Genomic DNA, 20,606 nt, shown 5'->3' on the forward strand with positions numbered 1-20,606 from the left:
TTCAACAGCGGCAGTCCTGTGCCGAGTAAGGCGTATTGTGTTCCCTTAGTGCTGCCAGTATTACGGGTTTTAGACTTCTTCGGGCAGTGAAACGTTCCTTCATGCGCTGTGTAAAAGCATGGACAGGTGGTTTATTAGCTGATGAGGGCTAAGGGACCCACTTTAGCCCTCAGGAGCTTAAAAAAGGGCCCAAAGCAGCACCTACCGTGACACGCAGGAGAAGCAACGATAACGTCAGGGCTGCGCCGGCCTCAGAAGCTGCACGGTTTTATACCCAACCTTCCTCCCGGGGTTTCCGGGCGGACAGGCCTGGACTGGTGAGGTCTTTGACCCCCAGCAGCAGGGAGGGTGGCTGGTGTCAGTGTGAGGAGGCTGGGGGAGTAACATGAGGTACCTTCAGTACCCCCGAAAGGAGGAAAGGGGAGGCAACGCACTGCCCCCTTTGCTTTTTCCACACGCTCCTCCCTGGGTGCCCCGTCTTCCCCCTCGGGCCCCAGACCCTGCTGTCCGACAAAACGGGTTTGGACAAAGCTAGCAGGTGTTGACGATGGAGGCCGTTTTCACGGCTGTGGCAGAAAGCCAGTCACAGGACCTGGTGGGTTGCAGTTCAGGTTCTCCCGAGGTCCCACCGTGCTGAGGCCACAGCCTTGCGAGGCCGCTGTTAGTACAGTGCCGAGCAGGGGGGGAAACAAGTGCTTTCCTTACCTAGCTACGATTCCTTCCAAAGGGAACTTGCTGACACTACCAGGAGAGCGAGGGCATTTACTTCAAGGGAGCACATGCCATTCACTATCACTCCACACATAAACCGATTTGAGACGTTATTTCCTCCACAATTTTTATTTTAAATTACAAAGGATGTTGCATACATTGATGAATTTGTATCTGAATAGAAGTGCTAGGGATCAAGGGTGACAGAGTAAACAAAGTCCAGAGTTTAATTGTGCCTCTTTTCAAAAAATAAAAACTGCACAACTATTAACCAACATTAAACATTGCAACTCTTAACAGATCATGCTTTTAACAAGGTAAATTTATTTTCTAACAAAGACAAGACTTTCAGTAAGTTTTTCTGAGCTCCAGTTGGAAGTTGATTATAGAATATCAAGGACAGCATTACAATCATGACCCCAAGCATAGGCAGAACAGGATGCCATGTTTTTTTTAAAATGCTTTTGTTTTGCCTGTCAACCACCTACATCTGCATGTGCCATCAGCCTTAAGAGTTCACCCAACCACAAATACTGAGCAGTAAGTTTTACTTGGACATAATATTCTGGGAGGATAGATGATTCAAATCAGAATATATGAATATCCATCATTATAAGAAAGATTAATAAAATTAAGTGCTACTACTAGGTTCTGTTTCTTAATCAGCAGATTTTGATAGGGCGGAGTGTGCTTTTGCCAATACCAAATCCAATCCAGAAGTTTTCCCTACAGTAGCTAGTTAACTCACCCAGACTTAAACAGACATCCGACTACAAAATATTCTTAAGAAAAACTCCAAACACTGATGTTATCTAAAAAGTCTGGAGTTTTATTTTTTTATGGAAAAAAAAAGCGCGTAGCTTAAAATAGCTCTCCTCCACTTTTAGCTCCACAGCTCATTAGAAAGACAATAAATGCATAGTCAGCATTTGCTCTTGTGGAAGTTCATGAATGTCTAAGAGGCTGAGGATTATAATTCAGTGCGCACACACACCTTCTTATCATGCTAGAAGCATTGGGGGAAAAAACATGGCATATTGTGAAACGTAAATTGTAGAAAGATAGAGACATTTTTGTATGCTGCAAAGAAGGTAAAACCTAAAAGTGCCATCTTTTATTAATGACATTTAAGAATCCCAATTTATATTGGGAGATATTCAAGAGTGGTGTTTTTTCAACATACTAATGCCCTTAATACAGTTACAAGACGAATCAGTCACTGAAGCAGTAACTGTTTGAAATGTACTTCACACGATCCCTGGGGTAAACAAAATAAACCTCAGCATGTGCAAGGCTGTGTCAATAAGCCAAGACCACATCTAGCAGCACACTTAACTAGATGATTCCAACTGAAGCCTCCAACTTAAAAAACAAGAAAATAAAATCATGATTAGATGCATTCTTGAAATTCAGGTCTCAAGGCCAAATACAGATCCTAACATCACGGTACACAATTGGGTTATGCCTCAACAGAATTTCAGGAAGACTAGCAAGCACGTTTGAGGACCAGAATTGCATTTGCTATTTCTGCTGAAGGCAACTTGTATACAACCCTTTGAAATTCTCCTGATAAAGCCTTTTAGAGCTTTAAAAAAATAGCTATGTTTAAATGATTTATGGAAAAGAAAAGCACACCCAGTCTTTATATTTTGTGAATAAGCTAATTGTTTTATTAATGAAGGCAAATATCAGATAAATATTAGGGGGGGGGGGTATTTTTAAAATAAAATCAAAACTGACACCACTATTTCAGAAGTGTCTGGTTGCTTTTAGGTTAGTTAAAAGACCCTTCATCAATTTTACAGGTTTTTTTGTTTGTTTTTTTAAAAAAACCCAAACTTCTTCCTGGCCCTCTTAGTACGGAAAAAAGTCTATCTATAAAGAATTAGGAACTGAACACAGCTGAGCCTGACTCTCCTATCAGCTTTATATCAATGCAGCTTCATTAAATCACAATGATTTCAACTGGTATGGTAAGAAAATCCAGCCCATCCACACGTAAACATAGCTTTAGTACTAAGTCCCTCTCATCCAAAAAAAAGGTACTCACCAAGTATCAGTAAATGTGTTCAATAATCCATAAAAGGAAGCGTTAGCAAAAGGGGTTTAGGGCTCAAAACCACCCTTCGTGAGCACCCCCACATTTTGCAAGGCCATTCAAAAACTGGTCTTTCATATAAATACAAAAGGACTACTACTGAGAGAAACTGAAATCAGATATATCCAGGCTTTCTTCAGGATGCTTTTATCAGCTCTGATTCAATTTCAGAAGGGTTAGGTTTGAAGAGTTCAGAGGGAATGAAAAACATTTAGTTCTAGATGTACAAGTAAGGCACAATATAAAGCCACATCATCATCTGTCATGAAGGAAGTAGGAAAGGACAAGAATCATACATGGTACAGTAGAACAAGCAGTCCATCAATTCAAAGTGTGGCACCTAAGTTCAGACTGACGAGATCTCAACAAGAGCAGTTATGACAGCATGCTTTTAATATGGAAACAAATTCTAGAGAATCCAGTGTATCAGAAAAAGGAAGAGCTTTTGTTTGTATTAAATCAAAAATGTATAATTGTTTTTGGATATAGGATTAAAAGTGAATATTCACAATGCCTACACTCAAAAACAAACAAAAAAATCCAGGACTTCATTAAGATCCACATACCATGTATGAACACTGAAAATCTTTAGAAAATGGTCTTCTCTAAAGATCATCCAAAAATGCATGCCACAATTGCCAAAAAACAGAACACGTACAGTTGTTGGTTTTTATACCCTTATAAGATTTTTGTTTGTGATAAGTATACACTAAATGTATATATTTTAATGACACTAGAGGAAGCAGATTGTTACTGGCATTAAAGTACAACCATTTCTAGACGGTTTAAATGCCACAGAGTCCCCTGGTTAAAATGTAAAGCTGCACAGCTTGCCTATGTCACCTTTATGATAAAGTTAAACCAGCAAAAGGTCTTATCTTTACTCTACATTTTACTGCCAGGTTTTATTTATATCAAGTATCGCTGCAGCATTCTGACCAGCCCAGAGTTAGCAGCAAGTGGCAGGAATCATATAAAACGCAGTTTCTTTTTTTTTTTTTTTTTAAACAAAGTGCTTTTCTAAGATATACATACATATAAATAGGTACAAAATAAAGTGTCAACATTAAAAAGCCCAACTATTTAAAAGCTTTAACTTAAAAATAATACATAGAAAACACTGAAATGCAAGGGAATTCACTAAAGATTCAAAGTCTACTTTGAAATGCTAGACCAAAATCATATTCTGGTTTTCAGACAAAAATAAAAACATATAAAGTTATATTTGCCCAGTATTTCTGAGCAGTAGAAAAGGGGCTTTTTAATACCTTGTCAGTTTAATTTGTCACAGAAGTTTTTACCTAATTGCAAAACTGCTCTCTTAATGTTTAGAAATGCTGCCTTGTATACACAGTTTGGATATAGCATAAGGACCTCTCGTATCTGAGCAGTGCGTTAACACCATTCATCAGAAAGGAACAACAGTATTCAAATCTTGGTACAGACATGGCCTTAACTTCACAAGAGACATTCTTCGTCGCGGTTTTATGGGCCGTATGCATCGCCGGAATAACTGCAACACCAGCAATAATTACAATGGAAATACATGTGACCCACTGTGTAAAGCAGCAGCCAACTCTCACCTCACCTTAACAACAACAAAAACACCTGAAACAAAAACACCCACATTCCACTCAGATTTTACAAGTCTTAAGTGGATTTGCAAAGTTTTGCCTAAATTGCCCTGGGTATTTATTTGTTCAGTCTCTTGGAGGAAAGACTTTCTGTACAGCTCAGTAGTGGTATTTTGGCCTCCTCCTCCCTTTTGAGTCTTCTGAAAGATTTAGATACAAAGTAAGCTGTGTGCACGCTCGCAAGTATGTGGCAGGACTGCCACCTTCATTGCCCACTCTTACTGCACTATTACCGATTCAGACTTTTTTTAATAGTACAAGCTTGGATATAAAAATAATCTACTTATAAACAAAAAGGAATCACAGTACAAACAAACTTAGACAAACTATAAATGAAGTGGAGAAATTCCCCAAAGGGAGTGGGGAGAAAGCCTTCATGGACTTTTGCATTTTTTTTCAGCAGCTACATTTGAAAATATTTGGTATTTCTATTTTCAGTAAACAGTGTTTTGTCATCTTTAAATAGGGAGAGAAAGAACAGGGAGGAAAAGGGGGGGGTCCATGAAACCAGAGAATGATCTTGCCTTGAGATAAAGGACTTTCTCATCAAAGGCTAAAGCTTTTAATCTGTACGTTAACACTGACTACAAAGCCAACTCTTATTAGCAGAAGAGCAAATAAGAACTGTGTGTTAATATTCCTCAATCATAGAAACTACTGAATTAACAAGAATAAGTCACATATAAGTTTGAAGAAGCTAGTTTCGAAATACCTGTACAAAAATATAAAAGTCTATAAATTTTTTTTTTCTTTTGTTTGAAGCCTGTGTTGATCCTTGGAAACATCACATGCATAATAATACATCAACTGGAAAAGTGGCAACTAAGGAATTAGATATTTGTAGCTCTTTTTTCTCTTTACATATATACACATTACAATAAAAATAATTTTATTTTGGTTGTTTGGTGGAAGTATACTACAACAAGCTAAATATTTCTTTTAAATTCTCAAAGTTGAAAACTATTTTACCAATAGCTTACTAAAATCCAAATATATTAAAATCTCCTACAGTAAGTGCAGAGAAAAAAAGATTTAAAGACTCCGAGATGGCCACCAACTTATCTACCATGGAAGCGAACTACAAGAACAGCAAAATAATATTGTTATATGAATGCTCCTTCTGTAGATAATTGGACCCAAACAAAAAAATTCACAGTTCAGTAAGATCCCTAACCCTGACCTTTAATTTTTTTTTCTTTTTTCATTTGTTTTTACATTCAGTACAGTATCAGATAAGCTGTGCAAAACTTTACTTAGACTGGCAGTTCGCCATATCAGTTGCATTTGTCTTTGGTACAAAAATAAACAATCGCATTAATGTGCAAGTATTTGTTTTCTTCCGGCCAAAGTACCGAAATTTGAGTTTTCTAGAGCCATCTTTTATACAATACATAGACTCTGTGGCATATATCTACATTTTCAACATATTCCTATATACATTCAAAAATTTTAAGAGCTGGAACAAATACATTAAAACCTATAATCTTACCATCTATACATCTTGGTTTTTCCCCTCAGGGTTTTCTTCATACAAAACTTTACCAGCTTATACTGATAGCTCTCCCCCCCAAAATACAAGGCACAAAGAATATACTTTTTTTCTCTTGCTTGCACAGACATTTAAATACTATATTAAGCTCAGAAAATTAAAGTTTTATATGGCACACTAGCTCTAATGCCATGTGTGCTATGTACAAGTTAATGGTTGCAAAGAAAGCTTACTGCTTTTTAAGAAGAATAAAAGAAAATCCAATTATTAAAAAAAAAAAGAACAAAAACCTCCCTAAATTGACAGCTTTACCAAAAAAACGCTTCCTCTTATTTTACTTGGAGCATAAACCTGTCACAATGTCTGGCATAAGCTAAAAATTTTTACTAGCAAGAACATGTTTTTGCTTCTAAAACAAAAGAGATGTATTCTGGTCCTAGGTAACTTAATTTTAAAAAGAATCCTCATCTCTGTCTTTAAGCTTAAAGCAGCTTTGAAACTATCTGGTTTATGCTCCAAAAATGCTATTAAGCATTTTATATCATGCTTTGATTTGGTTTACTACATTGTTATTTAAAAACAATGGAACCTAATTGTAAGTGTTTACATGATGCTAAACTGACATGCAGACCAGAATGCAATTTACAATGAAGTACTTGACAACACAGGTCGAATCTGACGGATGAGAACAGCTGAAATCACGTCTTAAACTTTTGACATTGGTATTCGTAGCCCTACAAGGCCACCGGTGGGGTCTCCCTCTGCAGTCTTCTCTAGGACTTGATTCACAAATTCTGATGTCTGTCCAGCTACAGGTAGTCCTAAAAAGGGAAGGTAAGAAAACATTCTGTTCAGGTTACTATTCATTGCATGTATTTGTACATTCCTATAATACAAAGCCAATGAACACTTTGGTTAGTAACCAACCAAAAGGCATAAACAACTGAAATTCAGAAGCGCTTCTTTCTTTTCCCTATTCCAGAAACTGTTTGCAATCTAGCACATCATAGATTATATGTCTCTTCACCTACGTGCAAATACATTAAGTTTACTGCTTACCAAGAGTGTCTTTAATAAGTATGTTCAATTTTTGTTCCATGTTGACTCCTCTATCATCTTTAGGTACCTGCACCCGATTAACTATTTCTTGTTTAATGGAGTTGATCACAAACAGTAAATTATCTGCAAAGAAAAAAACCTGGATTAGATTTACAGGACATTCCCCCTGGAGCAAGAGAGATCCACAGTCGTCCACACACTGTTATCTGTAAGTGTCAAAGGTGTCACATCACACTTACTGTAAAATTAAGATGTAATAGTTTACATCTGTAAACATATTTTCAAAAGTATTTACATTACATGCATACATGTACATAATTTACATCTGTAAAGTAACTCAACACTGCAGGTAACCCAGTTTATGTACACTGTATGGAGCGGACTGTTTTAGTACCCACAACATTGTTGGGTTTGTACCAACCCTGTTTTCTCTATAAACTGCCAGGTATGACCTGGCTTACATGACGGTGCAAAACACAGACTTGTCTGAACAAAAGAAAAATTAAGATGTGAAGAGTTGTATTTACCATATTCCGTGTTGAGACCCCAGAGTTTTACTTTATTGGCTTCATACTGGGCTTTCTTTTTTAGTCTACAAGCCCTATAGTAAGAAGAGGGGAAGAATTAGAACACTAACAAAAATTCCAGAATACTAAGAGCATCTGTTTGTTTGCCACACAAACTTACTGACCAATACTCCCAGAGCTGTGATGTACAAAATCATCTATCTACTTACTCACCTCCACTGAAAGCACTCTGCTACCTGTATTTGCTTACATTTCACTCTTGTGGATTTTATCACTGTATCAGTAATTTGCCCTGCAGCTAAGTAAGCCAGCTTCTAGTGGAAATACATCATTATCTAGGGAACAGGCAAACTACATCTCCGAAGTGTCAGCTGCCCTGCTTTTTGATAAACTGGTAATTAGCCCACTACAGGAACTGCCACGATGAAGCAGGATCTCGAGGCAAAAAGTAGTTAGAACTTAATCGTACAGTTGTAGTAATCTAAATTTACTCATCCATGTGGCATTATCTAATATATACCTGGAAGCCAGCTTGTTCTTTTCTTTTCTTGACCTTGGTCTGGCAGTTAAGGGAAGTTCACTGACTGGTGTCAGGTCACTGATCACCTTATTCAGCTTCCTCAGTTCATTACCAATCTGTAGAAGTTTTCTGGGGTTGGGAGTCAGGTCTTCTACATCAGTCCTCCGTGACTTCTTTGCTGCATATTTTCCTGTTTTAAATATGCAGAAAATTGGGTTGGGAAGTGACACAATACGTACACAAACCTGCAAAAAAACATTCTTAAATATGTACTTTTTGGGGTGCAGTTTAAGTTCCTTTGTTCACTGCAAGAGAATGGACTGGAATCAGGTAATCCCTACGGCGTTGCACAAAAGAAAGAGCATTTCTAGACAAACTGCTTTATACAATTCATATTATATCCAGATCAGACAGGAGCAAATACTGCTGACCAGCCTACTGAATGTCATAGACAGCATACACACAACTGTGCTGAAAAATGTATGTCACAAGTTCAAACCCAGTTGTTTTGCCCCAACTGTAAATTGCTAACTCGTGTTCAGTCAATATATCCACTTGCACACTCAAGTTGATTAAATTCCTAAATAATCTTAGTGCTACAGTTCTGTATTAAGGAAAGAGTGTTAAGCCCTGGTACTGAAACGATCTTCAGTGATACTGAGCTTAAACGATCCACTTAAAGGCTAGTCAACCCCTTTTATATGTATTTGAAGCTATTTAAGGCCTGGTTTTCCTGAAGAAATAGACATATTCAAGACAAAATCTTTATTCTTTAAGCTTCTCTGCCACTCTTATGTGTCTTTTTCTATATTTCTATTAAAAATGTCGGTTGTTACAGACACTTGCATGAAAATATTAATAACACGAGCAAAACCTGTTCCGGAAATATTTATTAGAGAACTGATAATTTAACACGATTTATCTAAGGTAGTAGATGACCTTGGTACATGTCTGTATATGAAAATAAAAAAAAATCCTCCACGTGTTACATTCTGTAGCTTCTGGATGTTAAGTGGTGTTTGATCCCACAAATCCCTTGCATACGCACCTGACTTAAAGGCTATTTGTTCCTCCAAGTGTCTGGTGGGACCGAGTCCTCAAGGCATGTTTGGTTATTTGTTGTTTAATAACAAGTATAGATCTATGCTTTCATAAGGAGGAGCAGTGATAGGAACTTTAGATAGTGACATTTCACTACAAAATAAATAAGCATATAAAAACTAAGGAGATTAAAAACAAAAAGAAATTTTCTTCCCTGAATAAATCTACAAGTAACAACAACAAAAAAAATCTTTTGGTTTAACAGAAAGTAAACTGCCATGTTAAAGATAGCAATTTTCAATTTTAAGGGAATGTTAACATTACAAGCAGGGAAGCTGGTTTCATTTTCTCCTTCAAAGCCAAACTCAAACGGAGCAGCCTACCAAAGAGGTCCTGTGACAAGAAAACAAACATTACTCCTAAGAGTGGTTTGTTCTGAGTGACGCTAGTTATGTGTGCAGTACAGCAAATTGCTAATCTAAAAGTTACGGGAATAAACCACAGTTACTAGACCAATTGGTTTAAGTTTCTAAGAGGGTATTTTAAAGAAATAGTTTATTCACAGAAAAGTAACTGCTTCACTGCGCTGCATTCACATGGGAGGGAGGAACACATAGGGAGGAGCAGAAAGACAGTTGCGCCTTATTGCTTGTCGTATAGTTCACACTGCAGTTAATGTGAACTTTGCATCGCAGATCACTTCCAGCTTACTTCTAACCCAAGCAAGACTGGAACTAACAGCTACAAGGAGCAAGTATCAGTCAAGCAACCCATCCATGATGTTTACAGCATTGCACTGAGAAAATTCTGAACTCTTGGGGTTTCCACTGAAAGCCCTTGGAAGTTACAATTCTCAATTCATCCACCTTCCTCTGGAAGAAACCACACTGAAAGTTACTACTGTATGTTCACTGTGCCTTCCTTGGACACTGTGCAGAACTCTGCTAATTGAGCAACAGACTTACAGTGTTTTAATGATTTATTTTCATGGCCAAAATACAACTTCTCAGCACTTGCAAGTATGGGAGTTTGGCTGCTGATGGTGTCAGAATGAAAGAAACTCACTTGTAACTAGGATTCTATTCTTACCGTGATGGAGACCGTTCTTCTGATACATATTACTTGGTAACGTATCTCGATTCCACTCGGATGGCCTCAGCATTCTTTCTTGTTGCGATGGTGTTAGTTGCTCACTGTACTCCCAGAAGTATCTTCGCTTGCCTCTTTTCCGAGAGGATATTGCAGTCATTTCTTTTAAATCCTCCACAGAATCATTTTCATACCCTAAAAGGATGCATTGCATTGCTTATATAATGTTGATGAAACTGGTTTTAGCCATTTAATGGTGGACTGAGTATTCAAGTTAAGAGCAAAACCACAGACGAGGCCTGTTTTACACTATCTAATAGACTTGGTTTTCAGCGTCAACTACTACTGGGTACTTGCCTTAAATCCGGCGATAGACATTGAGCCAGTGATGGTGCTTCATCAGTTGAACAGAGACAAATTATTTATGCATTGAATCCCCCTTCTGTTCTCTGACCCCTTAAGCTCTATTGCTCTCCTCCCCCACAATCCCACCACTGCAGAGTACAGACAACAGCTGTTGGAGAGTCTTCTTACATCCTTATAATTTTCTCCATGAATCTGCAGGAACATAATCCTAACGCGCCTCCACATTTTAATTAATTGCTAATCAAAAAGCATGGAAAGAGAAGCAGATAATAAAGACGGATTAGCAAAGACTAACAAAGCAAGCAAAATTATTCAATCATAGAATATTCTGAGTTGGAAGGGACCCATTAGGATCATCAAGTCCAACTCCTGCTCCTCCTTAAGCTTCCTTCAGGAAATAAATCAAACCACCCATCTCTATTAGACTAAAGGAAGGGGGCTCTGTTATCAGGACAATGACCTAAAGTCCATAAAAAAAGACCATCTATAAATTAAAGGGGTCTGGACATAAGCTGTTCAATCTCTTCCTCACCCCTTTTAGTGGGATGAAGAGAAACGATCCACAGTAAAGCTACACAATATTTTAGAGGTATATTATGATGCACTTGGTATGATGAACTGTTCATGAAGTACATGGAAACTGTAATACCACTATCCACATCGCATAAATATTTATACCATAATTATGTAAACACAAACCACAGGTTTTGAAATCCTACTTATGCTTTAGAAAATCCTCCTTATGCTTTAGAAAATAAAGATAACTTATACTAAGGTTAAAAAACCCCAAATCACTGTATCGCCTTTTGTACTAAAATACTATATAATTGTTTACATTTACTTGAAAAAGAATGCATTTCAAAACATCACATACACTGATGAAGCTTAAAGAAAAGCCAACCACTGAATGGACTGAAGCTTAACAAGCCTTGACCCCATATGCTTGAGCTCTGTTTCATCTTTTAACAGTAGCACAAAGAACACCTTCTTCTTTTTAAAACAGCTCATTCAATTAGTCTGTTTGCACTTGAAGAAACAGTTGAAAGAGGAAAAACAAACCTTCTTGCTTTGGTCTGACTCTCACCTCATAACCCAAAGATGAATAAAAGGTGTGCAGAAGGATGAAATCAGTTCTAAAACTCTGTTTCTAATAATTTCATCAACTCATTTACTTTGATTCTCTGGTTTATTAAAAAGACAGTATTTTAAAAGGCAAATCAAACAATGAAGCAGGCTTTATAAAACATTTTTTCTTGTATAGCCAAACTTACTATGACAATTTACATTAAATAGTTTCAAATACCATATTTTAACTGTACTTCCATTTTACCCAAATGCTGTTTGACGTAAGTATCAAAATACTCTTAAAGCTCCCTTACTTTCCACTTGAAAAAAACATATCAAGCTATGTAACTCATTAAATAGATACGTATAAATTTAGCCCATCTTCATGGTAACACAGAATTAAGCCAACCAATGAAAACAAAACTCTTTAAGAGCCAATGTGTACAAATGTAAAACAAGGTTAAAATCAAGACTTTCTGTTTGCTTATTTAAACCCTAATTTAGTTAGCAGCTTAAATTATGTTAACTTAGTGCATCCTGCCTTGCAATTCTAACATTGACCTGCTATCATTTTAAAGTTACATAGAAAAGTCTCGTGCATAATGTCCTAACCTTGTCTGTAACATACAGGAGTGCAACAAATCTGTTTAGCTTTTGTGCACTGCATTCATCTTCCTTGAATTCTCCTCTGACCAAAGGTTGCACAGCAGTCTCACTTACTTTGGTGGGCTTCTAAGAAATCTGAAAGGGTTCTTGTATTTACCTTTCAAGTCCTTCACAAGTCCCTTCTAAAAATCTTTGTTCACATACCTTTCTATGGTTTTAGGTTTAAATTTGCCAGGGTTAAATTAAATAAAACAGAGAACAGGATAGACATGACTTCTGCATCTTGCCAGATGGGCAAAAATAGCCCCACCAAAACAAAACCAGAAAACCCCTCCTCTTTACCATTTAATCATACTGGCTTCTGTCAAACCATTTATGAGTCTTTTTCCCCCAGCTGATGGTCCAGGTGCTCAGAATAGATGCAACGCAACTTCTTTAAACAATCTCCATGTCTCTACAAGCACTTTTCCCTTTCAGCTATTTCTTCTCCAGTGCTACTGAAAACTGAATCAGTTGTTGCATCTCCCATTTCTGGTATCTCTTGACTACTTGATGGGATAAGCAGTCATTTACAAGTATTTCTATTAAATGGGACAGGTAAAATATACTAGTAACAGCAAAAGAAGTTTAAGTGCTAGAAAAGGCTTAGGCTGGTAATTGCCATAATAAATTACCTTTGCAGGCGACCAAAGTTGCTAAATCTGTATCATGGTGATAATAAAAACATTGTTGTCCAAACTTGCCTGACAGCCAGTCACATTTTTAGTTATTTCTCCAAGTTCCTGAAGTTCACTATATCTAAGTATTTCCTCAGACAACACTAATGCTTTAAGAAAGCATTTCATGCACGCCAAAAACATACACAAAGAACAAACAAAAGCAAACTGCATATAAAACACATCAGAGGGTCAGCAATAACTAGTAAGTTTTTGTCCTTTCAGAAAATTACATCTTCACTCTGAATTTATCAACTGATTTTGGTTTCAGTACTATGGAAGGTTAAATCTTCCTGTGCTGTGCCTATTTTTGGAAACTATCCATAGTATTTACCTTCACTCTAAAGGTAAAAAAGCAACACAAACTACAAGAGTGACATAATTAAAATACCTGGAGACATTACTTTCCAATATAATCAAAACATATGGTGAAACTTTTAATATCACCATACTTGAGGTGAATGGCTTCATTCACTTAAAAGTTAGAGCAGGCTTGTATAAGCCAAGTTCCTCAGTTACTGTACTGCACAACGTAGTTGTATTTAGAAGTTGAGAGCAATTGCTTGTCAGTAAAATTTGAACAAACGGCAAATAGTTAATGTAATTCCACCAACTGAAACCCCAGCATTTTAATACAACATCTCTTTTTCAAGGTTACCAGGCTTTCTGTGCAACATACCTCTGTGGGCTGCAAAGCACTGTGCAGTACAGCAATCATTACAAAGCTGTAATAGCTACTCAAAGCCCCAGAAAGTAGAGGGAGTTCAATTCAGAAGGGAGAAAAGGTTTTGAAATGCTAATAAAGATGTGTTATGTACATGTAAAAGTAACATAAAGGGCGTAACGCTTAACAAGTTTAATGCCAAGTCAGGAAATCTACTTAGAAAGTAATTAAATCTGAGTTCATTATGACAAACACTAACAAGCTTTAGAGAAGCTGCTGTTTTTAAAAAGGCAAAATTTCAGCTGCTTTCCCCCCCAAAGTTACATATTGCCAAATGTCTGAACACCTTAATTCTTATAATCTACTGCAAAGCATTTATAAAATGTGAATATTGTAATACTTTCTACAATGAAACTAATACTTGGTTACAGTCCTGTCCCTTTTCCTTCAGATTTTATTTTTACACAACGTTACCGCTTTGTTACCTTCTAGGTGAAGGTTAGTTCTTATTTCTGTTGTTAAGGCTCCATTTCTACATGCAGAAGAGAGGAATTCAGTATCCTTTGAAGACCCACTAAGTGTTATTGCTGAAAACCACCAAGAAACGGTTCTATTAGTTTCAGTGGTAGGTATTCTTTGGATACTGTGGAAAACTGTACCTACAGTAGGACTTAGGTCATTATCAAATTATTTCACTCAGGCTACGATTTTCATACCAGCTATCAACAGATACAACTCTGGATAAATTCAAAGCAACAACCTACTGAAGCACTAGAAAGCTGTGCACATCCTATCATCAAGACACGAAAAAAGAAGAGAACAATTGCAGGTAGTTGCTCTATGACTTTAGGCTACAAGCTACATTTCCTGTAACCTCTATTATTATTTTTGTTGCATGACCACAGTTTATGCAGTTTTTCTTGAAACAGGCAACAGAGACCTTGTACTGTTTTCATTAATTACATTTTGCAAAGCACTTAGAAAAGCTGGGATGAAAGTTCGTAACTTAAGAGCAGTGTTGCTCATCTGTAACTATAAAGCATTCAAAAGCATTCTTTCCCGCTTGGCAGACAAATCCATTAACCTCCATGTTAACAAACCCAACATTGCTGGTACCTGGTTCTGAGAAAGTATCGCTGATGTCGTCATCTTTATCATCCTCATAATCTTCTTCCTCATCATCGTTTTCAGACAGCTCGTGCTCACTGCCGAATCCTTCATCATGGTCCTCATCTTCAATATCGTCCTCATCATCCTCATCTTCCTCAGGGTCTCCTTTGGTTGACTGTTCACCCAAACTGTCTGTTACAAAAAGAGAATAGTTGTGCTCTTCTTTCTTCTGTGAAGAATCTGACACTGATGTGCTGGCAGAAAGACTGCTCTCCCCCACAATAAGCCCTGGGGTTTCCTGGGGTGGACTGAGGAGCAGTTCTCGAGTCTCTTTAAAAGGCAAAATAGGAGGCATACTGTGACTATGCGGGGACTCTATTCCTTTTCTTTCTTGTCTCTTTGCTACAGCACCACAATAGCAGGTGTTTTCCTTTGCTGCATCAGCATGTGTCTGGCTCAGCACTGGTCTGCTCTGTGGTAAAGGATTGATCTTTACTTTTGCCTTTTTAACATAGTCTTTACATTCAACGTGAATGTTCACCTTTTCATTATTGTACACATTGGCCTTCACCATGATTTGTGTACTGGAAGCAGGCTGAGTTGCAGGTTTGCTTGCCTTCTGAACACAGTCCGACAAAGGTGCCTCAGCCTGAACGTTCTTGGAGGAACAGACTGGGGCTGCTGCTCTGGTTGCAATTTTTTTGCCAGGTAACAAAGAATTTAAAGGGTTTTGTTTTACACTAAAGAGCAAATCAGGGTAATAGAGTGAATCAGAAACAGGTTGGGAGTCCTCACTGTTAAGCTGAGCCAGTGTCGGTGTTTTGCTTATCACCTCTTCATCTTGGTATGGGCTTGAAAAGTCATCAAGGCCCAGGTAATCCACCTCTTTTGTTCCCCAGATGTCACAGCTGGTTAATTTAGTGTATTTAGTTAAGTCTTCACAGTAGGTGTCCCACTGCTCCCACTTTGAGGTGAGAGCAGCTTCTTTGTCCAGGATGTCCGTAAAAGACTCCAAGTTCTCAAGGTCTTTGCAGTCCTCCATTGAAAGTAAGTTGTCTCTGGAGCTTTGCTGATAGTCCATTTCTCTGTCCTGTGCATAATAAGACAAGTTAAAAATTAATACAAAAAAAGTATCAATCATCTCTGTCTTCTAGTTAATCTAGTATGGTGAGCTTAATTCCAGTGAAGCGTAGGAGGGTGATAACATATGAAGATACCTCAACTTCCAACTAAAAGCCTCTTTTGAGTGTCAAAACGAAGTCCAGCTTCTGTGCTTCAGCAGCAGATCCTTCTGAAGAGATTGCTAAAGACAGAAGTCAAATGCCGCTGGATTCTTTTTCTGCTATTGCAAATTTATCTCGTCATCAGGAACTAGACTAGTACCAATGTCCATGTATATAAAATATGAAAGACATCACAGGCAAGCTGTTCTAGTCTCTATTAACCTAGGTCAATCTTTGCTGTGTGCTTAACAGCATATGCTCAAGTTTACCAGTCCCTGGAAAACCTCATTCTAACATGATCAATTAATGACTATGAACTACCTTTCTCCTTTGATGGGGGGCGGGGAGAATGCTAGTATAAGTAGCTTATGAGTCAACTTTTATTTTGCTTCCTCGGCATTCACAGCTTGGGTGAAGTAGCATATAGCTGCTCTTGCAGAAAAGATTGTAAGGAAGAGTCTCAAGCACCATTACATAACGTCAACAGAGCTCTATTTCAGACTTGTATACCAAGCCTCTCCTAAAGGTCAGCTTCAACAAGCGTCTATTGAGGAAGCATCACATTTGCTGGACAAGCAGTTAGGCTCTTCCCTAATCAGCAGCTAGCAGTAATGAATAATCTTCTAGCATTCTTGAACAAATACCCCTTTATTACTACACAAACTCAGGGTATTAGTCAAAGAGAGGAAGTTATGTACACACAGAGAAAGATGACCTACCAGCTCATACATGAAGTCTGGATCTGAACTGCTTGCCAAGAGATCCGTGCTCATCAGAGTCTGCTCTGAAAACACATGGCTCCGAAAGGCATCCCCAAAAGGAGGGTCCATTCCACTCACACTGGGCTATAAACAAAATCGATACTGACATTTGAAACACACTATATAAAAAGGCACATTCTTTTCTTCAACAAAACATAAAGAATATTGCTATTTCATCCAAGTCTCTGAACTTGTGCTATACTTGCATCTAGAAGGTTTTTACCTACACAGATAAGCATGCCATTTCTCAGAGCAAGAGAATGCTTTAAGAGCAGCTAACAACACACAGCTCTTTAATCAAAGGACACATTTGTATTCATCATATAGCTGCAAAAGCATTGCTCATTCATTCTTTTTTGTTGGTTTGAAATTCTCATGCGTTTGCCAAGTTTACGGATATGTTAGCATCTGTAGAAGAGTGGAGCGAGTACTGGCAAGATCTGTGAATATCAACAGGCACTACACGCTTGCAGGGCCTTCACCCTAATACAACCATTTTGTACTAAAGCAGTGTGGACTGGTTTTAGAACCATTAGAACTCTTAAAACTTCCACCTCAGATTGTAACAGAAGCAAAATTTATTACAATTAAATCAAGAGTGTTATATCTCTCGAGAACAAAGTGGAACTTTGCAAAAAAACATTATGCAAGATGACTGGGCATGCAGGGAATGGACATCAAGACTTTCTGCTACATTTAATTCTAGACCTCTATTTCTCTTCTAGACACACTCGCCCTGAGGGTTGGGAAGGGAGGAACACTTTACTGCTGAAAGTCATTCAGTGTGCTGATGTGTGAATCACTGCAGTAATAAAAGGCTGCTCTCCAGGCATCCACCCTCATCAAGAGGACAACTTTGCTGAATCTTACTGTGTGAACAAATACAGTACCAAAAGCAGTAACACAGCTTCCACCATAGACACTACTGGGACCTAAAAAATATACACCATTTAATCTCTTACAAGAATTCTCCCTGCTAACGCCAGTCAAATTTGCTCTTAGATTTTCTTTTTTTTTTTTTTTTTAAATAAGGAAGCAAAATTATTTACAGAAGCAAATAAAATCATAACAGACTTACCTGAGGCATTTCCAAGCCCAGATTCCCCAAATCCAATTCCAAACTTCTTGTTTTATTCACTTGTAAATGTCTTTCCAGCTTTACTTCAGTCTCAGTGAGTTTACACAGTCCATGCAATGAAATTTTTCCTTAGGATAACTTCAGTTCACCCTGACAGAGCTCTTCTATTTGTAGACTTCTGTGTAGAATAAACACAGCAAACCCCCAAGGAGGTAAGTAATCCTTCACCAAAAAGGCAGTGCTTAAAAAACAGCCTAAGTGAAGTAAAGACAAAAATTTCCCCTGAAAAGTGATTATTCTTCAGGCTGGAACGTATAGCAATTTTCTTCCCCTGCCACCTTTCATCGAATGAAAAGCCACAGATGCTAGAGAACAGAGTTCCTGCAAAAACCTTTTTGGCTGAGTTACATTTTGTTGCTTTTTTTCCTCTCTACCAAGACCACGAGCTCTATAGACATATGAAAAGAAAAGCCTGCCTAATTGGAAATAATGACTAGCGTACTGCTGGGTATACAAGAGAGAAACAATCTTTATGACTAATGTAACAGAGCCAATAAATTCTAAAAATGTCTCAGGCAAACGTCTCAAAATACTGATTTCATAATAGGCAGTAATACTGTTTCAGCGATATTGCCTCCTTTTCTTAAGAGATTAATCCATCCAGCATCAGATAAGATTATATCAATCACTCCTATAGCAACATCTAGTGGCAGAGGGATTACAGCAAGCATGCTCACCGTCCAGCAGTACAGGAAGGGAAGAGACAGACCTCCCCAACAAAACAAATTAAAAATTGTGCCAAATTCAGAGTTGCCTAATAAAACATCTTCTCTATTAATTTCAAGTCAGGCCCATGTTGAAATTGGTCCAATTTATCTATTGGTAACTTTATCAGTTTATTAATTTCTACAGACCCGCTACTACTTCATATGTATATGTAAAGACTTTTCTGAGCCTCATATCCTGCTTAATCCTGCATTTTTAACAATGTAAGGAAAAACTGAACTGTAAAAAAGCAAGCACCTTAGCACAAACATCAGTAACTATATCTACACTAAAAGTATGACAACAAAATAAGTAACAGGAAATAAAAAAGAACAATGTTATATCAAAAACAGTAATAAAAAAATAATCCATGATATCAAACCTTAGTATCTAATGTAACTACATTGCCTTCAAGGATGCTGCTTTCTTACTGTCTTGCTTGCCTGCAAGATCCCTACCCTTATATAAAAAGTCTCTTTAACAAAAAAGCAGCATTAGAGGAACATAATCAAAAAACTGAACCATCATACTTGTACAGTTTTTCAGCATTATCAGTTAAAATGTATTTGTTTCTTTGAGCAGAATTCTTCACTCAGCATTGCTCCTAAGTCAGACTTTGGTGCAATCTGCTCAGGCTATGTTTATTCTCTTGTTTTGAAAAACAAATAGTAAAGGAAAAGTGTTCTCCTACAGTGGAGCTACGCTCAGAACCGTCCTCCCACCAGCACATGACAGCATCCCCGTGATTATTCCTACTTTCAGATAGAATCTCGGCTATTTTGTTATATTCAGCATATATACCATCAGACTGTGGTAAAAACAGATGCTATGCAAAAAAGTCTTTACTTATCAAAACATCTGCTTTTCAAATAGCGGCTAGAATACAAAGAACAACAATTACAAGTCCAGTTATACACAAGTTGTCAGTAAAGCCATGCTACCGCTGCCAAAGCAAGCCATTCCTTGTAGGGCCCTGCGTCGAGTAAGAGCCAGTTCCTTCTGAGAAAATTTTCTTTCTGCTCTAAAACTTTCAGGGAACTCTTTTTACTTATCTTACAGGGACATTTAAAGCTACGTTTGTGTCCCAGGGCAACGTGCCTCAACAACCCCTGTGTCCCTTCACCCAGCAAAGGCCACACCGCAGCAGGACTAGTCCTGCCTATGCTGTTGAAGTGGGACGAATGACTAACTCACTTTTCAACCTGGCCTGATCTAGGAGAAAGAGCCTGTTCTTTAAAACAAATAAACGATGTTGTCATATGCAAAGAAAAAGGAGAGAAGGATATAATCTGTAATGACAATCTACACCTGAGTAGCATCTTAACTTTCTTTCCAGAGTGGCAGAGATTGATGTCTTTCTCAACAGAACGTCAGATTAATACTTTGACATCAACACCAGAACACCACCATCTGCATTCATGTGGGAGACTGTCTAAGTTCTGTATGATGTAAAGGGGAAAGAAAGGAGATGTTTACTGCTTCTTTACCAGTAATTCTTTGTTATGTTTTTGTTAGAACATGTACCTCAAGCCATTCCACTGTCTTTCATACACAACTAGGAAAGGGGGGTGAAACTTAATCTGTACTGACACTGACTGCAGTAACAACTGACCAACGCTTCCAAGTGTCAGGACCAGGGAGCTTTTGGATCATTCACAAATCATCAAAACAGACATTAAACATTCAAAATATTTTTACCATCTCAAAGACTGGAGTAATCTTTTACCTATAAACTTATAGCACTATTTAAGAATGACAGTGTATGTCCTCTCAGGTCAAAGCAGTGTATCAGTTAATCTGATTGTTCCCGTAATTCTCTTAATATTTAATTCCTGACATTTTATAATATTAAAATTTAAATGTGATTTGAATCCTATTAGGATCTATTCAAATATTCTACAACATTTGATTTTTCTTGGTAGCTCTATGGAGGGAGGAAATGTGGTGAAGCCGTAAAAAGAAAGACACTGCCTTCAGGGTGCTGCACAATCTAGCCATGCTTCATGCTCCCAACAAAGCAGACCTACTTCCAACTGTTTTCTAAATTTCCCAGAATCATCAAGATCTTCATTAAAAGACTCCCA

At 37.7% G+C, this 20,606-nt stretch overlaps 1 protein-coding gene across 1 annotated transcript; it reads right to left on the bottom strand.

Moving 5' to 3' along the window:
* Nucleotides 1-6,492: 6,492 nt before the first annotated feature.
* Nucleotides 6,493-17,791, bottom strand: CREBRF (CREB3 regulatory factor). The gene is made up of 8 exons (XM_009816173.2): nt 17,758-17,791; nt 16,638-16,763; nt 14,702-15,785; nt 10,169-10,363; nt 8,039-8,228; nt 7,519-7,592; nt 6,992-7,114; nt 6,493-6,753 (listed from the first exon to the last, which is right to left on the bottom strand). Exons 1-8 carry the CDS (start codon nt 17,764-17,766, stop codon nt 6,638-6,640), a joined length of 1,917 nt encoding a protein of 638 aa, XP_009814475.1. The 5' UTR covers nt 17,767-17,791; the 3' UTR covers nt 6,493-6,637.
* Nucleotides 17,792-20,606: the final 2,815 nt, after the last annotated feature.

Source organism: Gavia stellata, chromosome 16, assembly GCF_030936135.1.
Source record: "Gavia stellata isolate bGavSte3 chromosome 16, bGavSte3.hap2, whole genome shotgun sequence".
In the NCBI taxonomy this organism is placed as follows: domain Eukaryota; kingdom Metazoa; phylum Chordata; class Aves; order Gaviiformes; family Gaviidae; genus Gavia; species Gavia stellata.

Coding starts and splice junctions, on each gene's coding strand:
- CREBRF (XM_009816173.2), bottom strand. Junction 7,593..8,038: donor AAGAACAAGCTGGCTTCCAG/GTATATATTAGA, acceptor TTCTTACTATAG/GGCTTGTAGACTAAAAAAGA. Junction 6,754..6,991: donor ACTTATTAAAGACACTCTTG/GTAAGCAGTAAA, acceptor TTCCCTTTTTAG/GACTACCTGTAGCTGGACAG.